Genomic DNA, 25,963 nt, shown 5'->3' on the forward strand with positions numbered 1-25,963 from the left:
TTTTGATCACTATGGCTTTGTAATATAACCTGAAGTCCAGAACTGTGATGCCTCCAGCTTTGCTTTTCTTTTTCAAGTTTGTTTTGGCTAGTCAAGATCTTGTGTGGTTTCATACGAATTTTAGGATTGTTTGTTCTAGCTATGTAAAAAATGCTGCTATTGTTTTTTTTAATAGGGATTGCATTAAATATGTAGGTTGCTCTAAATTGCATAGATATTTTAACAAAATTTGTTCTTCCAATCCATGAGCATGGAATGTTTTGCATTTCTTTGTGTCATCTTCAATTTCTTTCATCAGTGTTCGATAGTTTTCAGAGTACAGATCTTTCACCTCTTTAGTTAGGTTTATTCCTAGGTATCTTACTGTTTTTGGCACAATTGTAAATGGGATTGATTCCTTAATTTCTCTTTCTGCTGTTTCAATGGTGTATAAAAATGTAACTGATAGCTTTGGGGAAACTGGACAGCAACATGCAAAACAATGAAACTGGACCGCTTTATTACACCATACACAAAAATAAATTCCAAATGGAGTAAGGACCTAAATGTGAAACTTGAAAACATAAGAATCCTAGAGGGCAACATAGACAGTAACTTCCTTGACATCAGCCATAGCAACTACTTTCTACCTATGTCTCCCGAGGCAAGGGAAACAAAAGTGAAAATGAACTATTGGGACTTCAGAATAAAGCTTCTGGAAATAGAAGCTAAGGAAACAATCAACAAAACTAAAAGGCAACCTACAGAACAGGAGAAGGCATTTTGCAAATGGGCATTTACGAGAGAAGGCATTTGCAAATATATCTGATAAAAGGTTAATATCCAAAATATATAAAGAACTTATAAAACTCAACACCCAAAAATGAATAATCTAATTAAAAAATGGGCAGAAGACATGAATAAACATTTTTTCAAAGAAGACATACAGATGGCAACGAACACATGAAAAGATGCTCAACATCAATCATCATCAGGGAGATACAAATCAAAACTACAATGAAATATCACCTCACACCTGTCAGAATGGCTAAAATTAACAACACAAGAAAAAGCAGGTGTTGGCCAGGATGTAGAGGAGGTGAACCCTCCTGCACTGTTGATGGGAATGCAGACTGGTTCAGCCACAGTGGAAAACAATATGGAGGTTCCTCAAAAAGTTAAAAATAGAACTAACTTATGATCCAGCAATTGCAGTACTAGGTATTTACCCAAAGAATACAAAGATACTAATTCAAAGGGATACATGCACCCCGCTGTTTAAAGCAGCATTATCTACAATTGCGAAATTATGGAAACAGCTGAAGTGTCCATCCACTGATGAATGAACAAAGAAGAGGTGGTATATATATACAATGAAATATTACTCAGCCATAAAAAAGAATGAAATCTTGCCATTTGCAATGACAAGGATGGAGTCAGACAGTATTATGCTAAGCAAAAGAAGTCAGTCAGAGAAAGACAAATACTATATATTTTCACCCATATGTGGAATTTAAGAAACAAAACAAATGAGCAAAGGGCGGGGGGAAGGAGAGAAGGAGGCAAACCAAGAAACAGACTTGACTCTAGAGAACAAACTGATGGTTACAGGAGGGGAGGTGGAGGGGGATGGGTGAAACAGGTGGTGGGGATTAAGGTGTTCACTTGTGATGAGCACCGGGTGTTGTGTGGAAGTGTTGAATCACTATATTGTACACCTGAAACTAATATTACACTCTATTTTAACTAACTGGAATTTAAATAAAAACTTTTTAAAAGTTCAGATTTTCATGGATTGTCTTGAAAAAAAAAGAGAAAATGTAGCAATAATGGACCCACATTGCACATTGTGGCAATCCACTAGCCCTATCCCAGCCACTGTATTCATTAGCATCCCCTGCTTAACACCCTCGGGCATTTTCATTAGCAATCCTTGATATGCAGTTTAACTGGAAGGAAAGTAATTACTGCTATCATTTCATCAAATTGTATATACATCTAACTTATTATTTTTAATATTCATAAAGTTGTCTGTAATTGGAGTGCCTTATTTATTTAAACATTCTCCTATTAAACTACATTCATATGACAATCTATAAGATCTAAGCCACTATATTGGGGTAGCAATAGAATCACATTTTTATATATCTCCCATCTATCATTTGAGTAAATGCCTATATTCATCAGGAAACCTAGCATCAGCTCTCTCTCCTTTGCTTCCCTCCTCTTTATCTATCAAAACAAAGCAGTCCTGCTGACAGAATACTGGGAAGGGCATTTTGAAAATGCGAACAGCTTACTTGCAGCAATGGCTTTTTAGCTGCCCCTGTTTCTCTTGCTCTCTTAAGGTTTCAGGCTCAAGGACTGGAGCCACAAAGTCAGATTGGTGCCCACTGCGAACAGGCTCGGATCCCTGAAAGGGCAGAAAAGGCAACGTTGAGAGTCACAGCTTTCTCCTTAACTTACGCTAACAAAGTTAGCTAAAATTTGAAAGCTATGGTGGCTGTGTCTTTAAACTTTTCCAGAATGAGTATTCCCTTACCATGCTACATACAGGGGTTTCTGTAGGACCCTACTGAGAAGGATACAACCTACAAACTTCCTTACAGTGGATTTGAATCACGCTTACCAGCTCTGGGATCCTTTCAGTCAGAATGGCACTTTTATTCTTTGCAAAAGTCTGTAATATTGAACCTCAAAGAGAAGGTGTGGACTGAGACCCTTGAGCCCCCCAGGAGTTTCCCAGATCGAGGTACAAAATCACCCACCTCTTCTCCTGGAACACAAAGTGATATTACAGGAGGTAGCTTTTCTTTTTCTTTCTTTCTTTTTTTTTTCAAAGGGCAAAAAGTACTGTGATGTTCTTCCTCAAGGATAAATTAGCCCAAGTTTATATGCTTCATGTTATTGTTATATTAGTCTGGTTGGACTGGGTGGCTCAAGTAACAGAAATTCATCTTCTCTGAGCTCTGGAGGCCAGAAGTCCATAATCAATGTTATGGCAAATGCAGTTCTGGTGAGGATGCTCATCCTGGTTTGTAAATTCCCACCTTCTTTCTGCATCCATGTGACCCTTTGTTGTGTGCGCTTGCAGGCTTGCAGTGCGAGCTCTGTGTCCCTTTTTCTTCTTATAAGGATACTAGCCCTATTCGATGAGGGCCCCACCCTTATGACTTCATTTAACCTCATTTAGATAATTCCCTAAACACCCTATGTTTGAATACAATCAAATTGAGGATTAGAGCTTCAACATATTAATTTTGGGGGACACAATTCAATCCATAACAACTGGTATTTGGCTTTGATACATACACAGCTTATATGTTCTCCATATCACAGGGAAAGATGGCTTGTATGGGGAATTAAACTGACATTCACACACATACCCACACAAAACTTAAATTCACGAAGTATCAGGTAAGAGCAAATTTCCAAAGGCCATGTAAGTAGTTGTATTATAATTCTAAACCATATTGTTGTCAACATCTATAAAATAACAATACTACTACCTACTTCTCAAAGTTACTATTTTTCCTCAACTCTCCTTAGTAGATTTAATTGCTTCCCGCCCACATCACCACTGTACTTTCTGCATAACTCAATTCAAGCAACGATATTTTATATTATAATTGTTTTTCCTATTCTATTCAAGCTTTTTGAAAGCCAGAACTGTGCCTTCTCATCTTTGAATGGTAGGCTTTATATCAGTACTTTGCAATACTCTAGGCATCCAATTAATATGTATTGTATCAAATAACTAGCTTCAAGTCAATGTGTTTTTTAAACATGAAAAATACATGGTAAGAAATAATGATTAGCAAATTTAATATTATGTTTGTATCATTTAACACTAATAGTTTAAGAATCTTTAATCTGTTATTACATAATAGTCTCTTCAAATTTACCGAAAATTTATATTAATCTCTCACATGATGCATTTCAAAGGGGAAACCAGGTATAAGATTTTTATTTTTGGTATTAGTAATATTCAAAGTAAACTGTAGGGTCTTAAACCAACAAATAATTGTTCTTTGTAACATTTTTAAAATGCTCTGAGTCGAAGAATAATATTTGAATTATTTCCCTCTGTACAAATGCTTGTTCATCTTTAAGATTCACTGATAATACCTATAATCTAGTCAGACCTGAAGACTGACCACCAACTTTAATTCCTTACAAGTAATAATTCTAGAAGTTTCATGTGTGAGTAGTTTAAGAGGTGGGAAAAGAAAAAGTGATCGTAATTTTGTGTGGGAACAATCCATTCCAGCATAATAATTTTAACCTGAATCATACATACTCAGAGTGACAGGAACTGCAGGGAATCGAGCAAACATTTTTTGACCATATATTATGTCCTTGGAATGGTCTATGTTATCTATTGCAATTTTCACAACGATAATAATAGGGGTGGATTCTATCCATTTGAGGTTAGTTAGGAAAATAAAGTTCAGAGAGTTTAAATAACTCAGTGCCCCAGTGTCACACAATCAGTAAATAACCGAGGCCAAATTCAAATTCCGATATATCTGATTCCAGAACTCATGATCTAAGTCAGTAGGAATGATATTATATGGCAGTAGTTCTCGCTCTCAGAACATTTGTGCTTTTCTAAAGGGAAGGGAGTATTAACTGGGAATTTTCATTACCAAGTTCTGAGCACTCACTGTTATATTTTAAAATTTACATCAGTCTTAAAAATAGGACATATCCAATAGCTTTGCCTTTACTCAACCTCTGTCCCTTGGAAGTATGTACCACGGTCCTGAATTGTTTTATCCCCACTTAGTTCATACACAGAAAATGTCTTTTGTAATGTCTTACAATCTCGGTAATGTCAAATGTCTTGGTAATCTAGGTAGCAATATATTGTAAAACTATTTACCAAATGTCAAATCGTGCATGATTTAATCATTCTCAACTCCACATCCTTCTGTATTTCCTCCTGTGGCAACAGGGTTAGAAGCTTGCCAACTATATTTTAGAGACACTTTGCCAAGCTAGAGGCTTAAGTGCCAACCTTTCTTAAATTCTAATATTGAGAAATATTAGCAGAGGTTTGAAAAGCAGGAGGAGCAGAGAGACTTGCAAATATTGGCCTGGCACTGTTGGAATACCCACTTTTGAAAGGAGCAGCCGTGCAGTTCTCAGGGTACCTGGGTGGCTCTGTTGGTTAAGCCTAGGACTCTTGATTTTGGCTCAGGTCATGATCTCAGGGTCGGGAGATCGAGCCCCGTGTTGGGCTCTACGCTGGGTGTGGAATTTATCCCTCTCCCTCTGTGCTGTCCCCCCCACCCCCAACTCTGGCATATGAATGCTCGCTCTCAAAAAAAAAAAAAGAAAAAGAAAAAAAGAAGAGAAAAGAAAGGGGAAGGGAAAGGAAAGGAAAGAAAAGAAAAGAAAAGCGAAGCAGCCCTGCAGGTCTAACAGGAGTGGAAGGTCAAAGAAGTTTCTCCAGCTAGCAGAAGCCATTGCCGGCTCATGGGTTCCAGCACAAGTATGGCTGCAGCTCCCTGGTATTCAGCTTCTGTTTCTCCATTCTTTTCAACACTTTTGTAACCAATTCTCTGCATAAAACTGTGCTTGGCTTGAACTACCTAAAGTGTCGTTTAATATCTTAACTGGAAACACATGGTATTACCTTTTCTTTCCCTATCTATCCCATATTTGTTAAAGGAGAGTTATGAATTTTATTTTTTAAACTCATTAGTCTTTGACACATTAAAATTTAAAGAATAAATTTCAAGTAATAAGCACATCAAATATCTTTATAAGACCATTTTTTTTTAAATTGTACTAGTGCTTTATGAGTTCATAAAAATTCTTGTCACTGGATTAAAACTATTCTCTTTATAAAACTGTGAAATAGAGGACATTTAGGCCTGTGAAATTCGAACCCAAGTTATTTAAGTACTTGCAGATCGACTGAGCATATACAGTTATGTGATTTTAAAATAATACTGAATCTGGAGAATTCTCTTTCACATTTTGGAATTAATTTATTTTCTTCTGCACTCAGAATCTCCTTAGCAGAAAAATGAGTCCTGGCATGGATGCATTCTAAGGTCTTTTTTAGTCCCTAGATCTTTAATTTGTTCTATTTTTATATGTTAATTGAAAAGCTATATCTGAGTTATTAATGTGCTCCACAAGTTCTATTCTTGGTTCTACTCTATGCTAACACATACCCACAAGCAAGTGCATTTATCTCTGAGTCTCACGTTCTTCATTTATATAATGAAAGATTTGAAATTGATGGTATCTATGTTTCTTGCCTACTCTAAAACCATCTTTGATTCCAGTTTAACTGTTCTTTGTTTTGAGCAGTAGTTAAATTGATTTATCACATGTCTCAAAAATTGGTTTTCTTATTCATAAACTGAAATAATATGTTCTTTTTTACTGATCATATTATAATCAAATGAGATATCAGACATAAAAGTGATATATGCAAAGCACTGCAATATAATATTATGATTCTATTATTTAGTATAGTAGGTGAACATGTATCTGAGGTGTTTATACATTGACATGCACCCATCTAATTTTATTAAAGTATCTGTGTTTCACAACACTTTCTTTGAAGTTGAGCAATTTCTAGTGGCAGCCACCCTTATGTGGATTTGTCACTTTATCTCATTAGAGTTAATAAAAGCCGTGGCTACTAAGTGAAGAAATTTGGCCTTTTATTTAGGACACAGGTATTTGGCCGACACCCAACTAGTCAGCTATTCAAATACTGTTTAATTAATTAAAAGCTTGGAGACGCCTATTGAAGCTGGGTGACTAATTAGACACATTATTATATAAGTCCCACAAAAGTTAAAAGTGCCATTTTAAGCTTTTCTGGAGAAGCAAAAGAACATAGAACCCTAGGGCGCCTGGGTGGCTCAGTTGGTTAAGCGACTGCCTTCGGCTCAGGTCATGATCCTGGAGTCCTGGGATCGAGTCCCCGCATCGAGTCCCGCCTGCATCAGGCTCCCTGCTCGGCAGGGAGTCTGCTTCGTCCTCTGACCCTATCCCCTCTCATGTGTTCTCTCTTAAATAAATAAATAAAATCTTTAAAAAAAAAAAATTAAAAAAAAAAAAAAAAAGAACATAGAACCCTAGAGCTGAAATGGAGTCTCTGCTTCTGGGCTTTTCCTAAACCATACAGCGTAGTTATTTCTTCCACGCTCAAAACATTTTAGATAGGTTATTTCACAACCCATGACACCAACACACATTATTAAAAAGATTCTGTGAGAAGTTACCTTCATTCCAATTTTTAGACATGATTTCTATTACCATGAACAAACTTAAGCCAGGAAAGAATTTCAGAAGACAGACACTCATTAGAATAATAATAATTATATTAATAATAATGCCTTTGGAGTTCTCATCCCAGTTCTGATTTTACTCTTCTGGCCAGGTTTAATTATTTCTGAGTCCTCAATTGTCCAAACAAAACAGGTTCTGTATCTTACTAGTTTTCCATTAATTGAGAGTTGGATTTTGAGTAAATCAGATAAACTGATTGATTATAACAAGCCATATAGTGTGTTATTTCCTCACAGATGACCATGTAAGTGGTGACAAATCAGCTCAAAGTCAAGTATCTGTATAATCCATGATGTAGAACCTGAGCTCTGCTGTGCTTTTTATGCAGGCCCTGGGGAAAACTGGCTCTTACAGGCACAGATGTGTATGATAATTATACCAGTAAGCCAAAATAATCATTAAAATGTGAAGAATAAATTTCTGATAATAAGAATAAACACATTGGCACAAAACAATATTTTTGAAAAAAAATCCCCTTAAACTTAACATCTAATGGAAAATGAGAATGTATTATTATCATTTTTTTTTCATTTTGGAGATCAGAAAACTGAAGCTTAGATTAAGTCATTTATCCAAGATCTTTACCAGAAAATGACAGAGCTATGACATGGATCCCTGTCTACGTAGCTTCAAAACTCATATCTACTACCCTTTTAATGAAGTCATATGGGTTAAAGCTAAAAGACAGAAAAGTTCATATAATAACAAAAAGCCTTGAATGTGGTTATGAGAAGTGAAGTGGGGGCAGTGGAGACAAATGGGGGGTTGTAAAAAGGTGGTCAAGAGGTACAAATTTCCAGTGACAAGATAAATAAGTACTGGGGATAGAAAGTACAGCATGATGACTACAGTTAACGCTGCTGTATGAAATACATAAAAGTTGGTAAGGGAGCAACTGCTAAGAGTTCTCATCATGAGGAAAAGTATTCATTTTTCTTTTTTTGTTTTCTCTTTTCGTTGTGTCTGTATGAGATGATGGTTGGCAACTAAAGTTATTATGGTAATTATTTCACAATATCTGTTAAGTGAAACCATTATGCTATGCACCTTAAACTTACAGTGATGCATGCCAATTATATCTCAATATAATGGGGAAAATTTCAATTAAAAAAATTCTTAATACAAAGAGAGGCTGGGTCTATGAATAAACTAGAACGAGAATTGATACACTCATTTTCTGTTTATTTGTTTCTTAATTTTCTCTTTCAAAACAGGGTTTTTCCTCAACATACATGCTCTAACACTGCTAAGCTATTGATGTTAACTCAACCCCAGATTACATAATCCTCCTTTGATTGAATAATATTCATTCATTCTTTTATTAAGTATAATGCACCATCTTCCATGTTGATTTTTCATATGTTAATCTAAATATGTAAGGAAATAGACATCTATTTATTTTGGCTGAGCTTCATAGTCATAGATGAGTGGAAGGACATTCTAACTCTTCTCTACCATCAAAACTCATTTTTACACATTAAATCTTTTAAGATAAGTAACCATCTTTCTTCTGTGAAGACTTCCTACTGGTTCAGAAAAAAAACTGATGCAAGCTCAGACTTTTTAAAGCATAATTTTCAAAAAACTGAAATGTATGAATCTCATAGAAATATATAGTGGGCAAATGTCAAAGATTTAACTTCTTAATGAGGGGTCTGGTAGAATTGCAAAGCTGGTCCAAAGGTGGATAGGAAAGACTGCTATATGTAGTTAGTGAATTAAAGAAAGAAGGCTGAAATAAAAATAAGTTGAGTATCAAATTGGTTGATATCGTACACGGCAATAAAACCATAACATTTTGTGGTATCTTTCTACCAGACAAAATCATTTGTCTTGCTTTCTGAACAAAAATCATTTGCAATTTACCTTTTTTAAAAAGTAATTTAACATCTAATTTCATAGAATTTGGGCCTAATCAATAGTAAATAGTATGTTAAAAAATGCATTATTCCAGAGAATTGGATAATCTTTGGGAGGAACTGTTAGACAATGCTCCACTATATCATTGAAAGGACATACATTCATTAGTTTACCTTACCTTCAAGTTGAGATAATTTTTTATATTATTCTTTACCCTGTACAAAAAATAGTACTTTGTCTAATACTATATGTCAACACTTTGTATGCAATATTTCATTAAGTTCTCATGAATATCAATAAGCATAAGGCTTTTTAGGTAACTGATTATTTCCTTGGAAAACATTCTTATGAGAATAAACTTAGATAAAGGAGTTTGAATATTTTGAAGGTTACTGATATATAGAGCCAAATTCATCTCTATAAGGGATATGGCTATCTGTACTACTCATGTAGAGAAGTCTACTCTGACCATCATACTGACAGAGCTGGGCATCATCATTCTAAAAATCATGCAATTTGGTAGATGCAAAATTAAACCTCATTTCAATTTACCTATATATATCTGGTTACTTATAAAGTTGATATTTTAAAACACGGTTTTATTATTTTCTTTTAAAATCGTTATCTGCTTATTTTTCTATTTAGATATTAGTGCCCAGGTGTTCTATTCCTTTCAGCTTTTAATATCTAAGGGACATTAACCCTTTGTGTTTTATTCTTACACATCAAAGAGCTTGTCATAAATAGTATTAATAGAATATTTTATGTGAGGAATAATAACATCCTAAATAAGATTCATCTGTACTAACTTGAAACGCAACGTAAAATTATGCTAATAAAGATGTAATGTTGTTTCCTCTTGTTTCATTAAAACTCTCCTAATGAAAAATGTTTTATGTGAAAACTATATATACAAGTAATGTTAATAAGTGTGGAGAACCGAAACTAGAGGAAACAGAGGGATATTTGTAAATGCAAAATTCTTTGTAAATTGATTGCAATCATTATATTAATAAGTAAACAGTATAGCTTTAGGGGATTATATTTTGAACAATTTAGAATAACTGGGCAATCTTCCATAATAGTTTAAATCATTGTTTTTGTGACGTGCTTGTAACATAAAATAAAAACCAAAACTGAAGTATACCCAACACTATTTATATTAAATATAATGTGTGTGTGTGTATATATGTATGTAATATATATGTATAAAACAAAATATATCATCACTGCTTTTCATATTTTAAAGGTTTTCTCCGGTAACACTACTATAGATCCATTTAAACGATGGGTATATTTTCTTAAACTTATCCATTCTTCCAGTAATTGAAAAAAAGGTCATTGAATTAAGGCATTGGTTACTGTAATGTTTTCTGATTTATAACAAATTGGGATTTATACATAATATTTATGAACAATTATAAACAATACATAACAGGTTTAAAATAAAATACTGTCACCTAAAATACATACATGTATATTTACATATAGAAATACACATATATACAATATGGAGAACTAGGGAGGAATTATGATAGTAAATATTGGAAAAAAAATGTTTTTTTTGAGCTCTGTAGAATCTTGCCTAAATTGATGCATATAAGAATTACAGAAACCGTTAAGATCACTTTTTGTTTGCTGTTGTTGGGGGTGAGGGGGACTCATAAAGAAAGTGTGTGCCATTCCTGTTCTCGGTCAAGATCCAGAGGTCCACTAGCTTGAAGTGTGAGTCAGAGTGAACTCATGGTGCTTTGATTTCCTTTCCCTCGCTCCCTCCCCTACTCGCGGAAACCAAAGATTGGAAGCTTGGCCTGGCGCAGCAGGGTGGGAAAGGGGGGAAGGCGAAGACGCAGGGGAAGGGCAGGCGGGGAGGGAGCTGGTCTGGGGGCCGAAGCCCTAGGAAAAAAGACCTGGGGAAATTCTCCGGGCCCTGGCCCCTGGATGGCGCTTTCCCACGGCGTGGCGGGCGCAGGAGAGCTGGGTGGGGACTGTGCCTGGCCGCCAGCACGGACGTCCGCTCGCCCCCCTCTGCCCCCGCTGCGCGGGTCGTGGGTTCGAGATCGCGTGGGACCAGGTGATGCCCGCTCTCACCCTCGACCTTCACTGCACACTTCGAGTTCCATGAAGTCCTCCAGGCGCTTCCTCTCACTTCGCGAGTTGAGAGGCAGGAGCGAACAGTTGGCTCTTCTTCAAACTCGCCTGCCCCAAAGGCTCAGTAAATGCCAAAGACCCGGCAGGGGTCTGTGTTAACGCCTCGGGAGTCGGACCCCAAATCCCGGCTGGTTCTTACTGCCGATGCTGTCGTCTGTCAGCCTCGGAGCCCTTTGGTCCTTCAGCTCCTTCGACTTTTGGAAAATGAACTCGAAAGGTGTGGAGGAGTGGACTGGGGATACACTTAGGCTCCAATTTCCAAGTGACCTCTGAGTCCACCTCGATTCAGTCTCCGGCTTGGCTCCCCCTCAACATATTTTACAGCCCTGACCCCCCCCCTCCCCCCGCCACGGGAGGGGATTTTTGTGCCGGATCGCTAGACCAAAAGTTCTTGGCCCTCACTCTTGCTTGCCACGATCAGATTACTTTTCACAGACTGGAGCTGGTTGCGAGGTAGGGGTATTTACTTTTAATCCTTTTATGTGTTTAGTTCACCTTGTGTGATTGGGTGTGGAAAGCGGGGGAGGGGGGGTTTCCAAATGGAGTGAAATTCCCATTCCATGGGTATTACCATGCCCGTGGGGTTGGCAGTTCTTAAAGTTTAGCAAGTCTGCAAATAACTACCGAAAACAATGGAGTCCCCCTCCCTTCCTCTCTCTCTCTCGCTCTCTCTCTCTTTTTTTTCTTTTCCTGCTTCCAAACGCCTTCTTCGAGGCTGAAGCTGGGCAGGTCTCCAAAGGTGCAGCAGCCACAACAATCCAGCAGTTCTAAGTTAGGCAGCAGTTGCACAACTTCTAGCAACTCTCTTCGCCGGCTGCTAATGAGCTGAAAGCCAGGAACGTTTGAGGAGGTGAAGAGGAAACTTTCAATCCTCCTCCCTTCACCTAGAAATCCAGATACACCCCCACCCCCATCCCCAGATAACTTTGAGATACGGCAGATACCCCACCCCCACCCCCATCCCCAGATAACTGAGATACGGCCCCTTCTCTTCGCTTGCCTGGCGGACCATGGCTCCCTTTGGAAGAAACTTGCTAAAGACTCGGCATAAAAACAGGTAAAGTCCAGGGTGTGTGTCCTGGGGGGGGGGGCTTCTGTGTGAAAGTAGGTGTTTTGCTGCAATTAGATTCTGATGAAAATTGCTCTTGGGGGAAAAGCCCTAGGGAATGAAGTTTTGTATTTATATTCAGCTGGCGGGGATATTATTCCACCTGGAGGATCACTGAAAAGAAAAAATATATATATATTCTTTTGATCCTTTTTGTTTCCCCCTTTGGCCAGTCCCGGTTCCACAGCTACCATCACCAAAATCTCTCTTTGTGTTGCCTTGCATATTTGAGAGTAGTGGGAAGGCAAATTTCATTTTGGTTGACACAGAATTTTGGCATGTTATAGGAAGGGTTAAAATTTTGATGGAGATATAACTAGAATTTATTAGCCACTAATTAGAACAAAAAACACAGCTGCTGATACAATCCGGAAACAATGCTTTGGCTCCCCCTTAGAGCGGGGCATTCCTGAAACCTGGAAAGTTCCCAAAGTGAAAATACTCTGTAGACAAACTTATGTGAACTGATTGTTTCAAATATCTTTGAGAGCTTTAGGTGGTTTTAGGCACAAAAGGCAGCAGCTTGAATCCTTAATCCGTATTACTACAATTTTGATTTGTTTTGCTATTTCAAGCCTGCAGTGCTCATAGTGTAAATGTGTAAATAAATGTTTTTCTCTTTCTCTCTCTCTCTCCCTCTCTCTGTCTCTGTCTCTCTCTCTCTGTGTCACACACACACAGAGATTTTTCTTGAGCCAGTATGTGTGTTTCAGTCCTATTAAATATTTTATTAACACCCCAAATGTTACATTTATATGCTAAAACAAAGTGTGGATAATTTTAGATATGGGCTTTACTCTATTAGTATATTTATTTTGGAATAAGGGCTTTTCCATAACTCTTCTCTCCATCATGCTTGTTAGTACTTGTCATAATTTACTCAGAGTAAATTTAAAAGCATACAATTACATGGTAGGAAATGACACAATTATTTTAAAGTGTCTGCATGATAATTTATAGTGATAGAATTTTAAAGTAAATCACCACATTTTGGGCATAAATGTCTACTTGAAAAATTCTGTTTTTAATTCATTCCAAATGTATTCATGATTTAGTTGATTAAGTTTGCCTAAGAAACAGAAACTATGAAACTTTCTAAGCCAGTTTTATTTGCTAATAATTTGGTAATGTATCACAAATATGACATTTCTGGTAATTAGTGAAACTATATGTTAAAATAAATATGCCTGGATATTCTTTAAAAAATATGTTAGTGATTGTTATTAAAAATAGGTTTGTATTTTAGTGGTATCTGTGCATTAAAAAATAATCCCAAAAGGCTTCCCTTGCCAATAGAAAAGCTTTACTACTTTTTAAATGATTATGCAGTAGCATTATTTTTGAAGTGTGTTAGTTTAAATGCCATTGAAATATATAAAAATTACTTGGGGAAAGTTCGTGGTCTTATAAAACAAATTAAGTTTCTGGCATGCTGAGCCTTCTAAATATACCCTTGTAGTTCAGGGTTGTTTCATGTATGTGTGTTTTTGTTTTGATTTTGATTATTATTAATTCTAAAATTCTGTCATTGGTATGCCAGATAACAGTTCAGTATAACTTTGTGTGCACCCTGTGAGTTTCCCTCAGGGAAGTACATGTCCACTTATATTATCTCAATTCTGCCCCTGTGTCATCTACCCATAAAACTAGCTTTCATTCAGGGAGGTGAGTATACAGTTTTGTTTTGTTTTGTTTTAAGATTTTACTTATTCATTTAAGACAGAGAGATACAGAGAGAGAGAGAGAGAGCATGAGCAGGGGGAGAGGCAGAGGGAGAGGGAGAAGCAGGCTTCCCGCTGAGCAGGGAGCCAGATGCAGGGGACTCCATCCCAGGACCCTGGGATCATGACCTGAGCCGAAGGCAGACGCTTAACCATCTGAGCCACCGAGGTGCTGTATACAGTTTTTAATACGACATTTTTTATGCAAAATTATGAAAAAAAATGGAAAGAAAGAACATTAAAAAATGAGGAGTTTAACAGTATTTCAAGTTTTTCTGAGAAAATGGATTGGTGTTCCCAGTGGTGATGTTTTATTATGAATGTGTTTTGATGAAAGTGGTAATAGTGAGGATATGTGTAAGTTGCTCTAATAATTGAGTGTTTCCCTTTACAAATTTGTATTTTTCCATCCTTAAGAAAAATTGTAAGCCACAGTAGTGGTTGGAGAGAGAAAAATATGGTTGTCTCAAACTGAGCAGTACATAAGCCACATGGTGTATTGAAATAGAATTAATGTATATTTATTTTTTCAGTGTCCAGTATTACTATAGATGAGGTATTTTTGTTTTGTTCTGCTTTGTTTTTGCACCTTCTCAAAGGTGAAACTACATGTGAAACTTAGTGACATGATTAAGTCCCATCTTGTTTACCGGGTTCCATAATGATTTAAATAATCTTACTTGGACATATTGAAATTAAGTATCTTTCCTTAAATGACAAGTGATTAATCCTTTGATAGTAAATGTGATTGATGGTAAAACATGTATCTGATAACAGCTAAGGCATTCCTCAAATATATAGTATAAAAATCCTTGTAGAATGCAAAGGAAGAATTTGAGCAATGCATTTGTGTGTCTTGTGATGTATAATTTATACAGGTAAAAGAGCTACTTGAACATAATTGCATCTTTGTCAGCAGGAAAAAATATAGATTACTAGAAGAAATTGTAGGAATTTGAGGCATTAATGTTTTGACTCTGTTTATTGAACTTTTCTGCATCTATTCTCTGTCTTTTCCAAGTATGGGGCATAAATTCTTTTAAAAAATACAAGCTGTAAAGCTTAAAGAGAGCAGTGCCATATCTGTCTAGTCACCATTGTGTTTTTATGCCTAGGACAGTGCCTAGCATATCATGGACCTGTGATACAGTTATTTATATAATTTTGTAAATTAAATTATAAAAATATATTTGCTATTTTATTCTCTTATTTATCATCTGAGCTCTGTTGGTATTGTGTAAAAGTGAAGACCTCATAAAGGATTGGTTGACATTTGATATAATCCAAAACCCAAGGAAATAGACAAATAACTTTATGGATTTGGACGTGAAGTTAATCCTACCCCACTAGATATTCTGTTCTAAATTTTAAGAAGCATTTAAATTAAAAAATGGGGAAACAGTCTTTGGGGAATTTGAGAATAATGCATGGTCATGAATGATAGTATTTTGGTGCACAAACTTTGTATGCTTTTCATTTCTAACTTTCATATAAATAAAAGAAATGGAGCCAATCTAAGATCCTTTATATTTATAATCAGAATTAATCTTTTAAACTTTTCTAATTGTAGTAACAATGCCACAAATGCTTCATCAGAAGGAAGAATTAAGTTTTGCAGTTAAGGTAAAATTTGCTGGCAAAATGGATGTTTTCTCTGAAATTAGAAGTATGGTAGTTTGTGAATTCTGCAGAATGGGAAATTATCATGTACTATTTTGTCTAACCTCAAATAAATACTTAAAATGTTCCTGAAAATGGATTGAGAAATGCACGATATTTGAGTATGTACATCTTTTTAGTTCCCAGAAGTTTCTGAAAGAGATTTCCCCTGATGATACTTGGTAACTTAAGTAGTTATTAGTTGGCAGCAGACAGCCCATTAGGAACAATGACTGGAATGCTTTATCCCTGGCAAAAATATACCAAGGGCCCTGAAGACAGTGAAATTGAGCTTTAGGTTAAATCTTGAATTGTTACTCAAATGACTAAAGCCAACTTAAAAGTCCACTACATAAGATGTTGTATTATGTACTATTTCAATTCATGAAACATGTCAAGGTGAAAGGTTCGTAAATGGAATTTTTGAAAAAAAAGTTTAAAAGTTTGTAGCTGGTTAACAATTTTATTTACAGAACATCTTTATTACCTGGACTGCATAACTTATAAAGCTTTGATGGTATTTGATTGGTATGTAGTTCCAGGAGATCTGATAATAGCTCTAAAAATTCACAAAAATGTGGCTCTCTTTTTTCAATTTTAGTTCTGAAAATAGAATAAAGTTGAGTAGCAGCATGTATTTACCTCTTCCAGGAGTATGTGAATACCAGTCCTTGATAAGAATTTCTTTGTCTCTAGCATACTGGCTTCCTAAAATGAGGCAATATGTTATCTGTACTACGTATATGTGAAAGAAAAAAGTTCAACATGCTTCTGCGCTTTAATGTTCTGTAATGTATATTTGCTTAGGAGTTTTTAAAGACATCTTTCTGGCAAAACATGTACAACACATAAAACGTTTCCTTTTTTAAAAAAATAGATTGTGATTCCATTCCTGTCTAACCTGTTGTAATTCTACACCTTCTAGAGAAAGTTTGCCTATTTGTTGATTATCATTTAAGAAAACTTACTAATGTAAATGGTCACCCAAGGGCAAAGTAATTACGTCTTGTACATGGAATAGAATCCTGGGTTCATGCTCAGCACTGGCAGTGAGAAGCAAGATATTTCAAGAATAAGAATGATCAATGGGTGTTAAATATGCTGGCAAACAAGGAAAGTTATCCTCAAAGGTTTATATCTGCAGGCTAGAATGGCCTCTGTCTTTATAAATAAAGTGACTTAAGATATCTATAAAAGAAATTCTCATTGAGTATACCCAGTGAGAGCAGGGACCTTACCTATCTTGCTCCTTTCTAGGTAATCAGTGAGTAGTTTCTCAAATATTTGCTGATCGAATAAATGGACTCAACATATACTCTTCAAATACACCTGGTCCCCATACAGGACTTGGATCAGAGTACATCAGTACATTTGTGTTGAGTGGATGCATAAGTAACTTAAAGAATGAATCCATAAATTCAAGGTTGACCTCTCATTATTCCTGCTCTTAGGCTCCATTCCTCCTTGCTTTCAAATGGTAAAGGACCATATCTGACAAATAGACTTTACTGAGCTTCTGATAGAAAACAAACCAAGAAGCAGGGTAACTCATCTTCTCAAGACATGTTCTTACTTCCCTTCGTGTTCCTGGAGTGCAACCACGTATATCATGAGGTTTGGCAGACGATGGTGAATGGCTACTATAGATCCCACTCCTAACTGTGGAGCATCTCCTCCTTCTTTTGTGATAAGAGGGAAATATGATTAGGAAATATTTGTTTTCTTACATGATATGAGGATTTATTCTCCTTCTATAGGGTAATTACAGTTCATGAGACAAAGGAAAATTCTAGAAAGAAACAGAAAAATATCTTGGTTAAGAATTCCAGCAGACATTAGGTTATATCTCAGATACGCCATATTACTAATTGTGTCCCCTGGGGCAAATATTTAATCTTTTTAATACAAAAACAACAATAATAACAGCATGCAAGGGAAAATCCAAGCTTGACAATTAGAGGAGGGTTGCTCTTTAATACACAATTATGAATAAAAGTATTACTAAGGTCGTTCTGGGGAAGACAACTGTGCAAATGAGGTAGACCTTATGCTTCAGTTTCACGAGCTTCAGAGTAAATCTACCTCTGCTAACATTTCTTATAACACCATGTGCCACTGTTCTGAGTGATTTACATAATACTTTAGGTAATGCTGTGAAGAAGGTACCATTTTACATTTGAGGCAATTAAGACACAGAACAGGGCAACAATAAATAAGTGGCAGAGACAGGATTCAAATCCATGCACTTCACCATTGTTCTGTATGGCCTGTTGAGGACTTAGTCTTCTCATCTCTAAAATAGAGTTAATCCTAAACCATCAAGTATGAGATTAAATCTGGGTATATTTAAAAGACAGCACAGTACTAGGAGGATGGTAATAAAAACTCAATAAATGTTCACTCCTTGTTCAGGCCTGTAGGATTGAAATGCTATGAAGTATATCTAAGTTTTTAATATTGAAACATGGTATGATATTTTGGTCTTTGAAATCTCAACTCAGAACTTCTACATCACCACTAATCTCTTTTCTTCTGTAGATATAAAGAGGTATATTGTAAATTACTGAATATGATTAGAATGAGTCTATCAGTGTTGTACAAAACTAGCTTTGGATCTTGATGAAATATTTGAATTCTGACAGCTTTTAGGTTTAATCCTCACACCTCTTTTAACCAATTTGTGAGACCATTAACAATTTGGCAATGTGTTTTTTACCATAGTTTAAAATATTTTTATTTATTTATTTATTTATTTATTTGAGAGAGAGAGAGAGAGAGAGAAACAGCATGAGAGGGGATAGGATCAGAGGGAGAAGCAGGCTCCCTGCTGAACTGGGAGCCCGATGTGGGACTCGATCCCAGGACTCGATCCCAGGACTCCGGGATCATGACCTGAGCCGAAGGCAGTCGCTTAACCAACTGAGCCACCCAGACGCCCTGTTTTTTACCATAGTTTAAAGGATATTTCCTTGTGTGTCCTTGGGGAGTTTTGAGAAATAGAAAGGATACATAATTTAAATATTTTAGTCTTATCTTTGTCTAATAAAATGAGAGATTGAATTAGATTTTTTTATTTTATTTTTTTTTAAAGATTTTATTTACTTATTTGAGAGAGAGAGAGAGTGAGGGAATGAGCACAAGAGCAGGGGAGGGAGAGGGAGAAGCAGACTCCCCTGTTGAGCAGGGAGCCTGATGGGGGGTGGGGGGGTTTGGGGGGGTTGATCCCAGGAATCTGGGATCATGACCCGAGCCAAGGGCATATGCTTAACCCACTGAACCACCCAGGCACCCCTGATTTAGATTTTTAAAGTTCCTTTAATTTCTAAGGTCCTATGATTCTAAAATACCCTCTGCAGAGTAGAATTTAATTCTCTTGACTTGCTTGTTTACGATTTCAAGATAACTTTTAAAAATAGAATTAAAAGATAGATTTTTGGTGTATAATTTAATTCTACTTAAAACATGATGCATTGCCACATAACTTCTACCACAAAAGGTAGCATTATGGTAAAAGCCCAATGTGTTTATTTCCATTTATTAGAAGATGTGATTAGTTTATAAATTATAATATCTAGGAATTATTGAGTGTTTGCTATTTGCTATGCACAATTTTAAGTTTAATAATACAAATATATGAATGTTATGAGTCGCTATCTTTTTATTTTAGTTCTTTAGGACTGGTAGACTGTGTATTTGGTATTGTACCAGACATGCAAAGACACAACCTCATTCCTAAGAGATTAAATTAATCGAGAGAACAACACTGCAGTTAAATATCTCAAGCATGAACTTTCTTTTAAATCACTCTTTCATGGGAAACTGTCTTTGACAGGGTAGGTAAAATCACAATCTTTATGATGCAATTAAGAAGGTGAGTGTGTACTCTCTTGCAGTTGAATAAGGCTGTTCCTTTGTACAGTAGGTGCTCAATAAATGTTTTTGATTGCCTCTAAGTAGAAGTATATAACAGAGGAATACATGAAGGTAAAGAAAAAATAAAAGGAGCATCATCATAATTAGATAGCATTTATTATTAAACTCCCACAGTTAGGTGACAGGCTTGGACAAGAGTAGGGAACACAATAAGATGTATACAAAGATGTGGGAGGGGGCTGAATCACACAATGGTAAGACTGACTAAGATAGGATAATCAAAAGATAAGGATCGAGAAGCAGGCAGAAATATGGTCAGTTTGGCAAGAATCCATATTCTTGGTTGGGTTGGTTGAAAAAAAGAGAATAATTTGACAATTGAGGAAGTGTACAGAAAAAAATTTAAGAATGCGTTTATATAGCAGTATTAGACTTACAGTCAACGATTGGTCAATTTATCAGTTCATAAAACTGAGTTGTTCTATTTTGTGGACATTTTTAATTTTAATTTTATTAATGCAGGTAGTGGTCCAACTTTAGCAAGTTTTTATGCTCACTACTTAGGGTATATAATGGATAAGAGTTTTGTGGCTAAGGCTTCTTGATATACTTGCACAGTGTATGCTTGTTCTCAACCAATGACTAGGAAGTTTTTATAGCCACCTCAGATACCTTTAGTTAATCTCAGGCTCCTCTTTTACGCTGATATTTTTCAATCCTTTTGGAATTCCCTGCAGTATGGTTAACTGAGGGACTTAAGATCCAGTAGCAGAGCATTAGTTTGGGGAGACCACAGTTTTTCATAGTAAAGCCTATTTTTAGATCTGCACATAAGGACCTTACATTTGCCCAGAAGCCATGAGAGATGCTATTGAAAAACCATGAGTGTTTCCATAGGGTAGATATGTAATGACTGCAATCTCATATGAAGAAAAGAGTTGTACACAATTAGGAAAAGTACTTATGAGGCTATCTTGGACCTTTGAGATTCCATCTTTTTTTAATAGTGTGGGAAGTCAGGCACTTTTTAGCAGAAGAATACAAAGCATTAGTCTTGGCTTCTTTTTTTTTTTTTTAAAGATTTTATTTATTTATTTGAGACAGAGAGAATGAGAGACAGAGAGCATGAGAGGGAGGAGGGTCAGAGGGAGAAGCAGACTCCCTGGCGAGCAGGGAGCCCGATGTGGGACTCAATCCAGGGACTCCAGGATCATGACCTGAGCCGAAGGCAGTCGCTTAACCAACTGAGCCACTCAGGCGTCCTAGTCTTGGCTTCTTGACCGCCTGTTCTACTCCAGTAGTGAAAGCCAAAGAATTTCTTTCTAGAACTATTAATAAGAGGCATGAGACTTAGACTAAATTACTTTTTAAGAAAACGTTGATCATCTTTAGTGGTTCTACCTTGAATTAGGAGAACTTGCTGTGATCACAGTTTCCAGGATTAAGTGAAATGACAGCTTGTGCTATGTAACACTGTCCACAGTACGAACATAACTACGATACTGCTCACTTACATGCCTTAGCTTCTAAAAACAAAACATTCATCAATTATCCCATTTTGTCAGATTTGGCATCGACTTACATATATTTGCTGCGTGCTGACTCAAGATGGTAGTTATTTGATGATTTTTTTTTTAAGATTTTATTTATTTATTTGAGAGAGAGAATGAGAGAGAGCACATGAGAGGGGGGAGGGCCAGAGGGAGAAGCAGACTCCCTGCTGAGCAGGGAGCCCGATGTGGGACTCAATCCAGGGACTCCAGGATCATGACCTGAGCCGAAGGCAGTCGCTTAACCAACTGAGCCACCCAGGCGCCCTTGATGCATCAGAAAATGCATCAGAAAAAATTCTGAATTTTTTTTAATTCAGAAGTATTAAATGAACCACACATCTGCATCAGAAAAATGCATCAGAAAAAATTCTGAATTTTTTTTAATTCAGAAGTATTAAATGAACCACACATCTGAGGGGGGGATGATGAAAGATTAAAGATGAATCAGATATGGATCATGCTTTTAAGGAATTTGCTTATTAGGAGACACACAGACATACATAAATAATTAAAATATAAGGCAGGCATTTTAAAATATCAATAACATTCATGTATTCAACTCTCAATATTTATTTACCTTGTAATAAGTGCCACACATTATTTTAGGTGCTGGGGATGAAATAGTGAGAAAGATAGTCAAGATCTCTGCTCTCATTGAACTGATAGTGCAGGGAAGGACAGGCAGACAACAAACAAACAATAAAAGAACAAGATGTCAGATAGTGATTATTGTTAAATTGTTAAATAATAATTATTTAACAATAATCACTATGGGGCAGAACTGATAGGAATTCAAAAATGAGTGGGGAGGGCAGTAGAGAATATCAGGATGAAAAGCAAAGAGTCAATAATAACTATAACTTTGGCTCTGAGTAGCTTGGGAACATTGTTGTATCATCATGAAGAACAGAAAGAATGGCAAAGGTAATTTTGGGGAGGGAAGAACATCCGGTAAAGAGTGAAAAATTCAAGGTCTAATTTGTATGCTTCCAAATATTCCACCTCCAAGCACCTGGTGTTTAGACACACCACACCTGAGATGGGACTGTGAAAGCGGCCTTTCATCCAGCCTACTCTGATACCTCCTGACATCCATATGCGACTGATTAATATGGAGCATACTGCACCTGGAACAGGGCTTTGAAGACAAAAGACTGGTTTCCCAGTCAGGGCCTTCAAGCTGACTAATCCTATGTTAAACCCACTCAGTCTCCATGAAGCATTTAGCACCCATCCTTTTAGTGATACTTCAATCATTCCCTTTGGTCCAAATGACTTCCAAGCATGGCCATAACTTCCAGGGGATTGTAAATTTCTCCTGTTTAAAGATTACATGATTTTCACCTTTTTATCCCCTACATAGAATTATGTAGATATGGGAGTTTAAATAATGTCTTTTTAGTTAGATAATAAAATCTAGACTTTTGGTGCAGGTAAATCATCTAGGTCAGGAGTCAGCAAACATTTTGTGAAAGGGACACATAATCAGTATTTTAGGTTTTTTTTAAAGATTTTATTTATTTATTTGACAGAGAGAGACACAGTGAGAGAGGGAACACAAGCAGGGGGAGTGGGAGAGGGAGAAGCAGGCTTCCCGCTGAGCAGGGAACCCGATGCAGGGCTCGATCCCAGGACCCTGGGATCATGACCTGAGCGGCAGATGCTTAATGACTGAGCCACCCAGGCACCGCAATATTTTAGGTTTCTTGAACCATAATGTCACTATCTCAACTACTCAACTTTGTCAATATAATATGAGAACAGCCATGGACAATACATAATTAAATGGGCATGACTGTATTCCAATAAAACTTTACTTACAAAAATAGGTGGTGGAACAGTTGTAACTACCAGGCCCTAGTTAACTGAAAAATTCTGTTTACTTCCCCAAACCCACTTCACCTCCATGCTGCAAAAAAGAAAAGAAAGAAAGAAAGAAAGAAAAACCCAAAAAACATTTACCATCTACTATGTTAGACACTTAGGCTTCAAAGATGAAAGATTCAGTCCAGAACCTGACTGGAAAACTAGAAAAAAGAAAGGTAGAAAATACTATCACTGAATACATCAAGAAAGGGCACCCATTTCCATCTGGGGTGGAGGGAAGGGGGTTATTCAGAGAAGGTAATGGAATTTTCCTAACAGAAGGGACATTTAAAGAAGAGTATGAAAGAAGAGGGAAAAAGAGTAATTCAGGCAAGGAAGCAAGTTACAGGAAAGGCCCAGATGAAAACAAAACTGGCAGATGTAGTTCAATCCAGTCTAGAAATCCAAAGCTTGATATATGTGACAGCCCTCGGAGTTATCAGAGATCAGCAAGAAGTCAGGGATAGCTAGTTATGTCCATATTAACGTGCATACTAAAGAGCACTTGGCTATGATTTGGGGGAATCAGATCATGGAAGGAATCCTAGGAGTAGGTAGTAGAGAGAGAGAAAACAGGAGAGAGAGGGAGAGACAGAGACAGAGAAGAGAGAGAGGGAGAGAGAGAGAGATTTAAAAAGGACTTGAAAACCATTTAAAGATTTTAATCAAGGAAGGTATACAGACAGATTTGCAGTTTAAAAAGGACAGCCTGGCAATATTGTGGAGCACAAATGTGAAGTGGGCAAAAGTTTATAAGACAATATTTAATAGCTTACTGCAGTAATCTGTTGTGAAACTGAGAGTTGTCTGAATCATAGTGGTGTTGATAGACATAAAGGCGCATATTTAAGGCATTTGGGAGAATGAATAAAGCAGACTTACTGACTGGTTGTTAAAGGGGGATGACATAGAGAAAAGAACCTAGGAAAATCCCAGTTTTCAAGCTTGAGAGAAAGAATGGGGGGACGGTGATCACATTCGATAAGATGGGGAATCAGGAGATGGAATAGTTTGGAATATGAGAGAAAAGAATGATGCATTAGTTTTGATCAGTCAAAGTTGAGGTTCCTGTGTATTATACAATGTAAATATGAAGTAAACATGCAAAAAAGGAGTTTGTGAATACAGGTCTAGAGCTCAAGGGCAAAATATATAGATTTGGGAATATCAGCATACAATTGGCTGATAAAGTTGTGGACAGTATTATAGTCACCCACAAAATGTGTTTAATGAGACAAGAAATGACTCACAGGAAACTGGGGGATGCCATTGGTATCAGTTAGTACTTACTGCATAATAAAACATCCCCAAAATTAGTGGCTGAAAACAACTTGTTATTTGTCTTCTTTTTAATTTTTTGTTACTTTTAAATTTTTATTTGTTTATTTGCTTGTTTGTTTGTTTTGATTCTGCTGGTAAACTGGGGGTGGTTCTTCTGTTGGTTTTACCTAGGCTTTCTCAATGAGAGTGGGTTGGCTGAGGTCTAGGTTCAGAGGGGACTACTGAGATGGCTGGGCGTCTCTCTCCATGTGGTCTTTCATCTCAGGCTTTTTCATCAAGCAGCAGTACCAGGATGGCATTCCAGGAGGAAGAAAGCAGAAGCTACAAGACTTCTTGAGGCCTGGACTTCAGAACTTGCATACATGTGTTTTCACCATGTGCTACTGGCCATAGCAAATCCCAAGGTCTATTCAGGGAGGAGGAAATGGATTCCATCTCTTGATGGAAGGAGCTGCAAAAGAATCTGGCCACCCTGCATGACACCTACATTTATTGAATATACAGAGGAAGCAAAGTCCATGCAGGATCTGTGAAGAAGAAGCTAGCAGGGTAAAGCAAGAAGCTTAGAGGGTGAAATCCAGAAGTCAGACATGGATTGCTGCAAGAATGGGAAGGAAAATCACAGAGCGTAATGTTACAAAGAGGTCAAGTCAAATCCATTCCGGAAATGGCTGCTAAGTTTGGCAGTTCGGAGATCTCTGACAAGCCTGAGAAGAAATGTGTCTGTTGGGGGTGGGGTGGGGGGAGTCACTTTATGGTAGGTTATTGTTACTGAAAAGAGAAGAACTAATGAAAGAAAGTGAGCGTGGATTGGTATTTGAGTTTGTGAATGAAAGATAGTTGATGCAAATATGTGGTCAAAATAACAGTAGTTACAACGTGACAGGATAGTGGGAAGGACCAGAGAAAAAGGTAGAGGATAAAAAGAGTTTAATAAAGGATACATTTTGAAGCAAAGTTCTAGAGGAGGTGGAGGCTATGAGATTAAGAGCATATGAAAAAGCTTCAAGTTTGGGGAAGGCAAAAGGACGTATGATGCTTTTGACATGGATGACCACTGTTTTTCTATTATCCAAAATATTTTCAAGTATCTCTTTTTTTTTTTTTTAAACAAAATGGCATGGCAGGCCCTGGTATATTCTTGTTTCTATAAGTTATAAATTTTTTGTTGCTCTTTAGGTAATTTATTTGCAACTAATGTGAAGAGCTGATTATTTCAGATGAAGCTTCCATTTGGAAGTCACATTTTATTACGTTTTATTATAGACTATGTTCAGAAAGTGAAAATCAGGGAAAAAGGAGCTCATCTTGTGTTTTCAGCTCTCCTACTGGATAATGCAAATTCCTACATTTTTCTAGTGCCATTCAAATATGCCAGCATATTTCAGAATACATTTAGAGAGGGAAGAGTAAGTGGCTGCAGGCAGATACAAGCTAAAAAATCGCCATCATTAGGGAATATCTTCTACTAAGTAGGCAAAACCAATTATGGACTTAGCTGCCCACAAGAAAACTCATGCTAATAGCTGACATAACTACAACTGTCATTAAACTAAATATTCAGGCTAGGTAACTTTCCTTTAATAAATGTA

General features: G+C 36.7%; 1 protein-coding gene across 1 annotated transcript in view; it reads left to right on the forward strand.

Moving 5' to 3' along the window:
* The first annotated feature begins 11,835 nt into the window (after positions 1-11,835).
* Positions 11,836-25,963, forward strand: part of RASSF9 (Ras association domain family member 9) — a 28,143-nt gene continuing 14,015 nt past the window's right edge. Inside the window, exon 1 of the mRNA XM_034987883.1 lies at positions 11,836-12,367. Within this exon, the coding sequence (XP_034843774.1) occupies positions 12,321-12,367 (47 nt within the window). The 5' untranslated portion in view covers positions 11,836-12,320. The remainder of the gene's footprint in view (positions 12,368-25,963) is intronic.

This window comes from Mirounga leonina, unplaced genomic scaffold, assembly GCF_011800145.1.
Source record: "Mirounga leonina isolate KUSES-001 unplaced genomic scaffold, KU_Mleo_1.0 Mir_418, whole genome shotgun sequence".
Lineage (NCBI taxonomy): Eukaryota > Metazoa > Chordata > Mammalia > Carnivora > Phocidae > Mirounga > Mirounga leonina.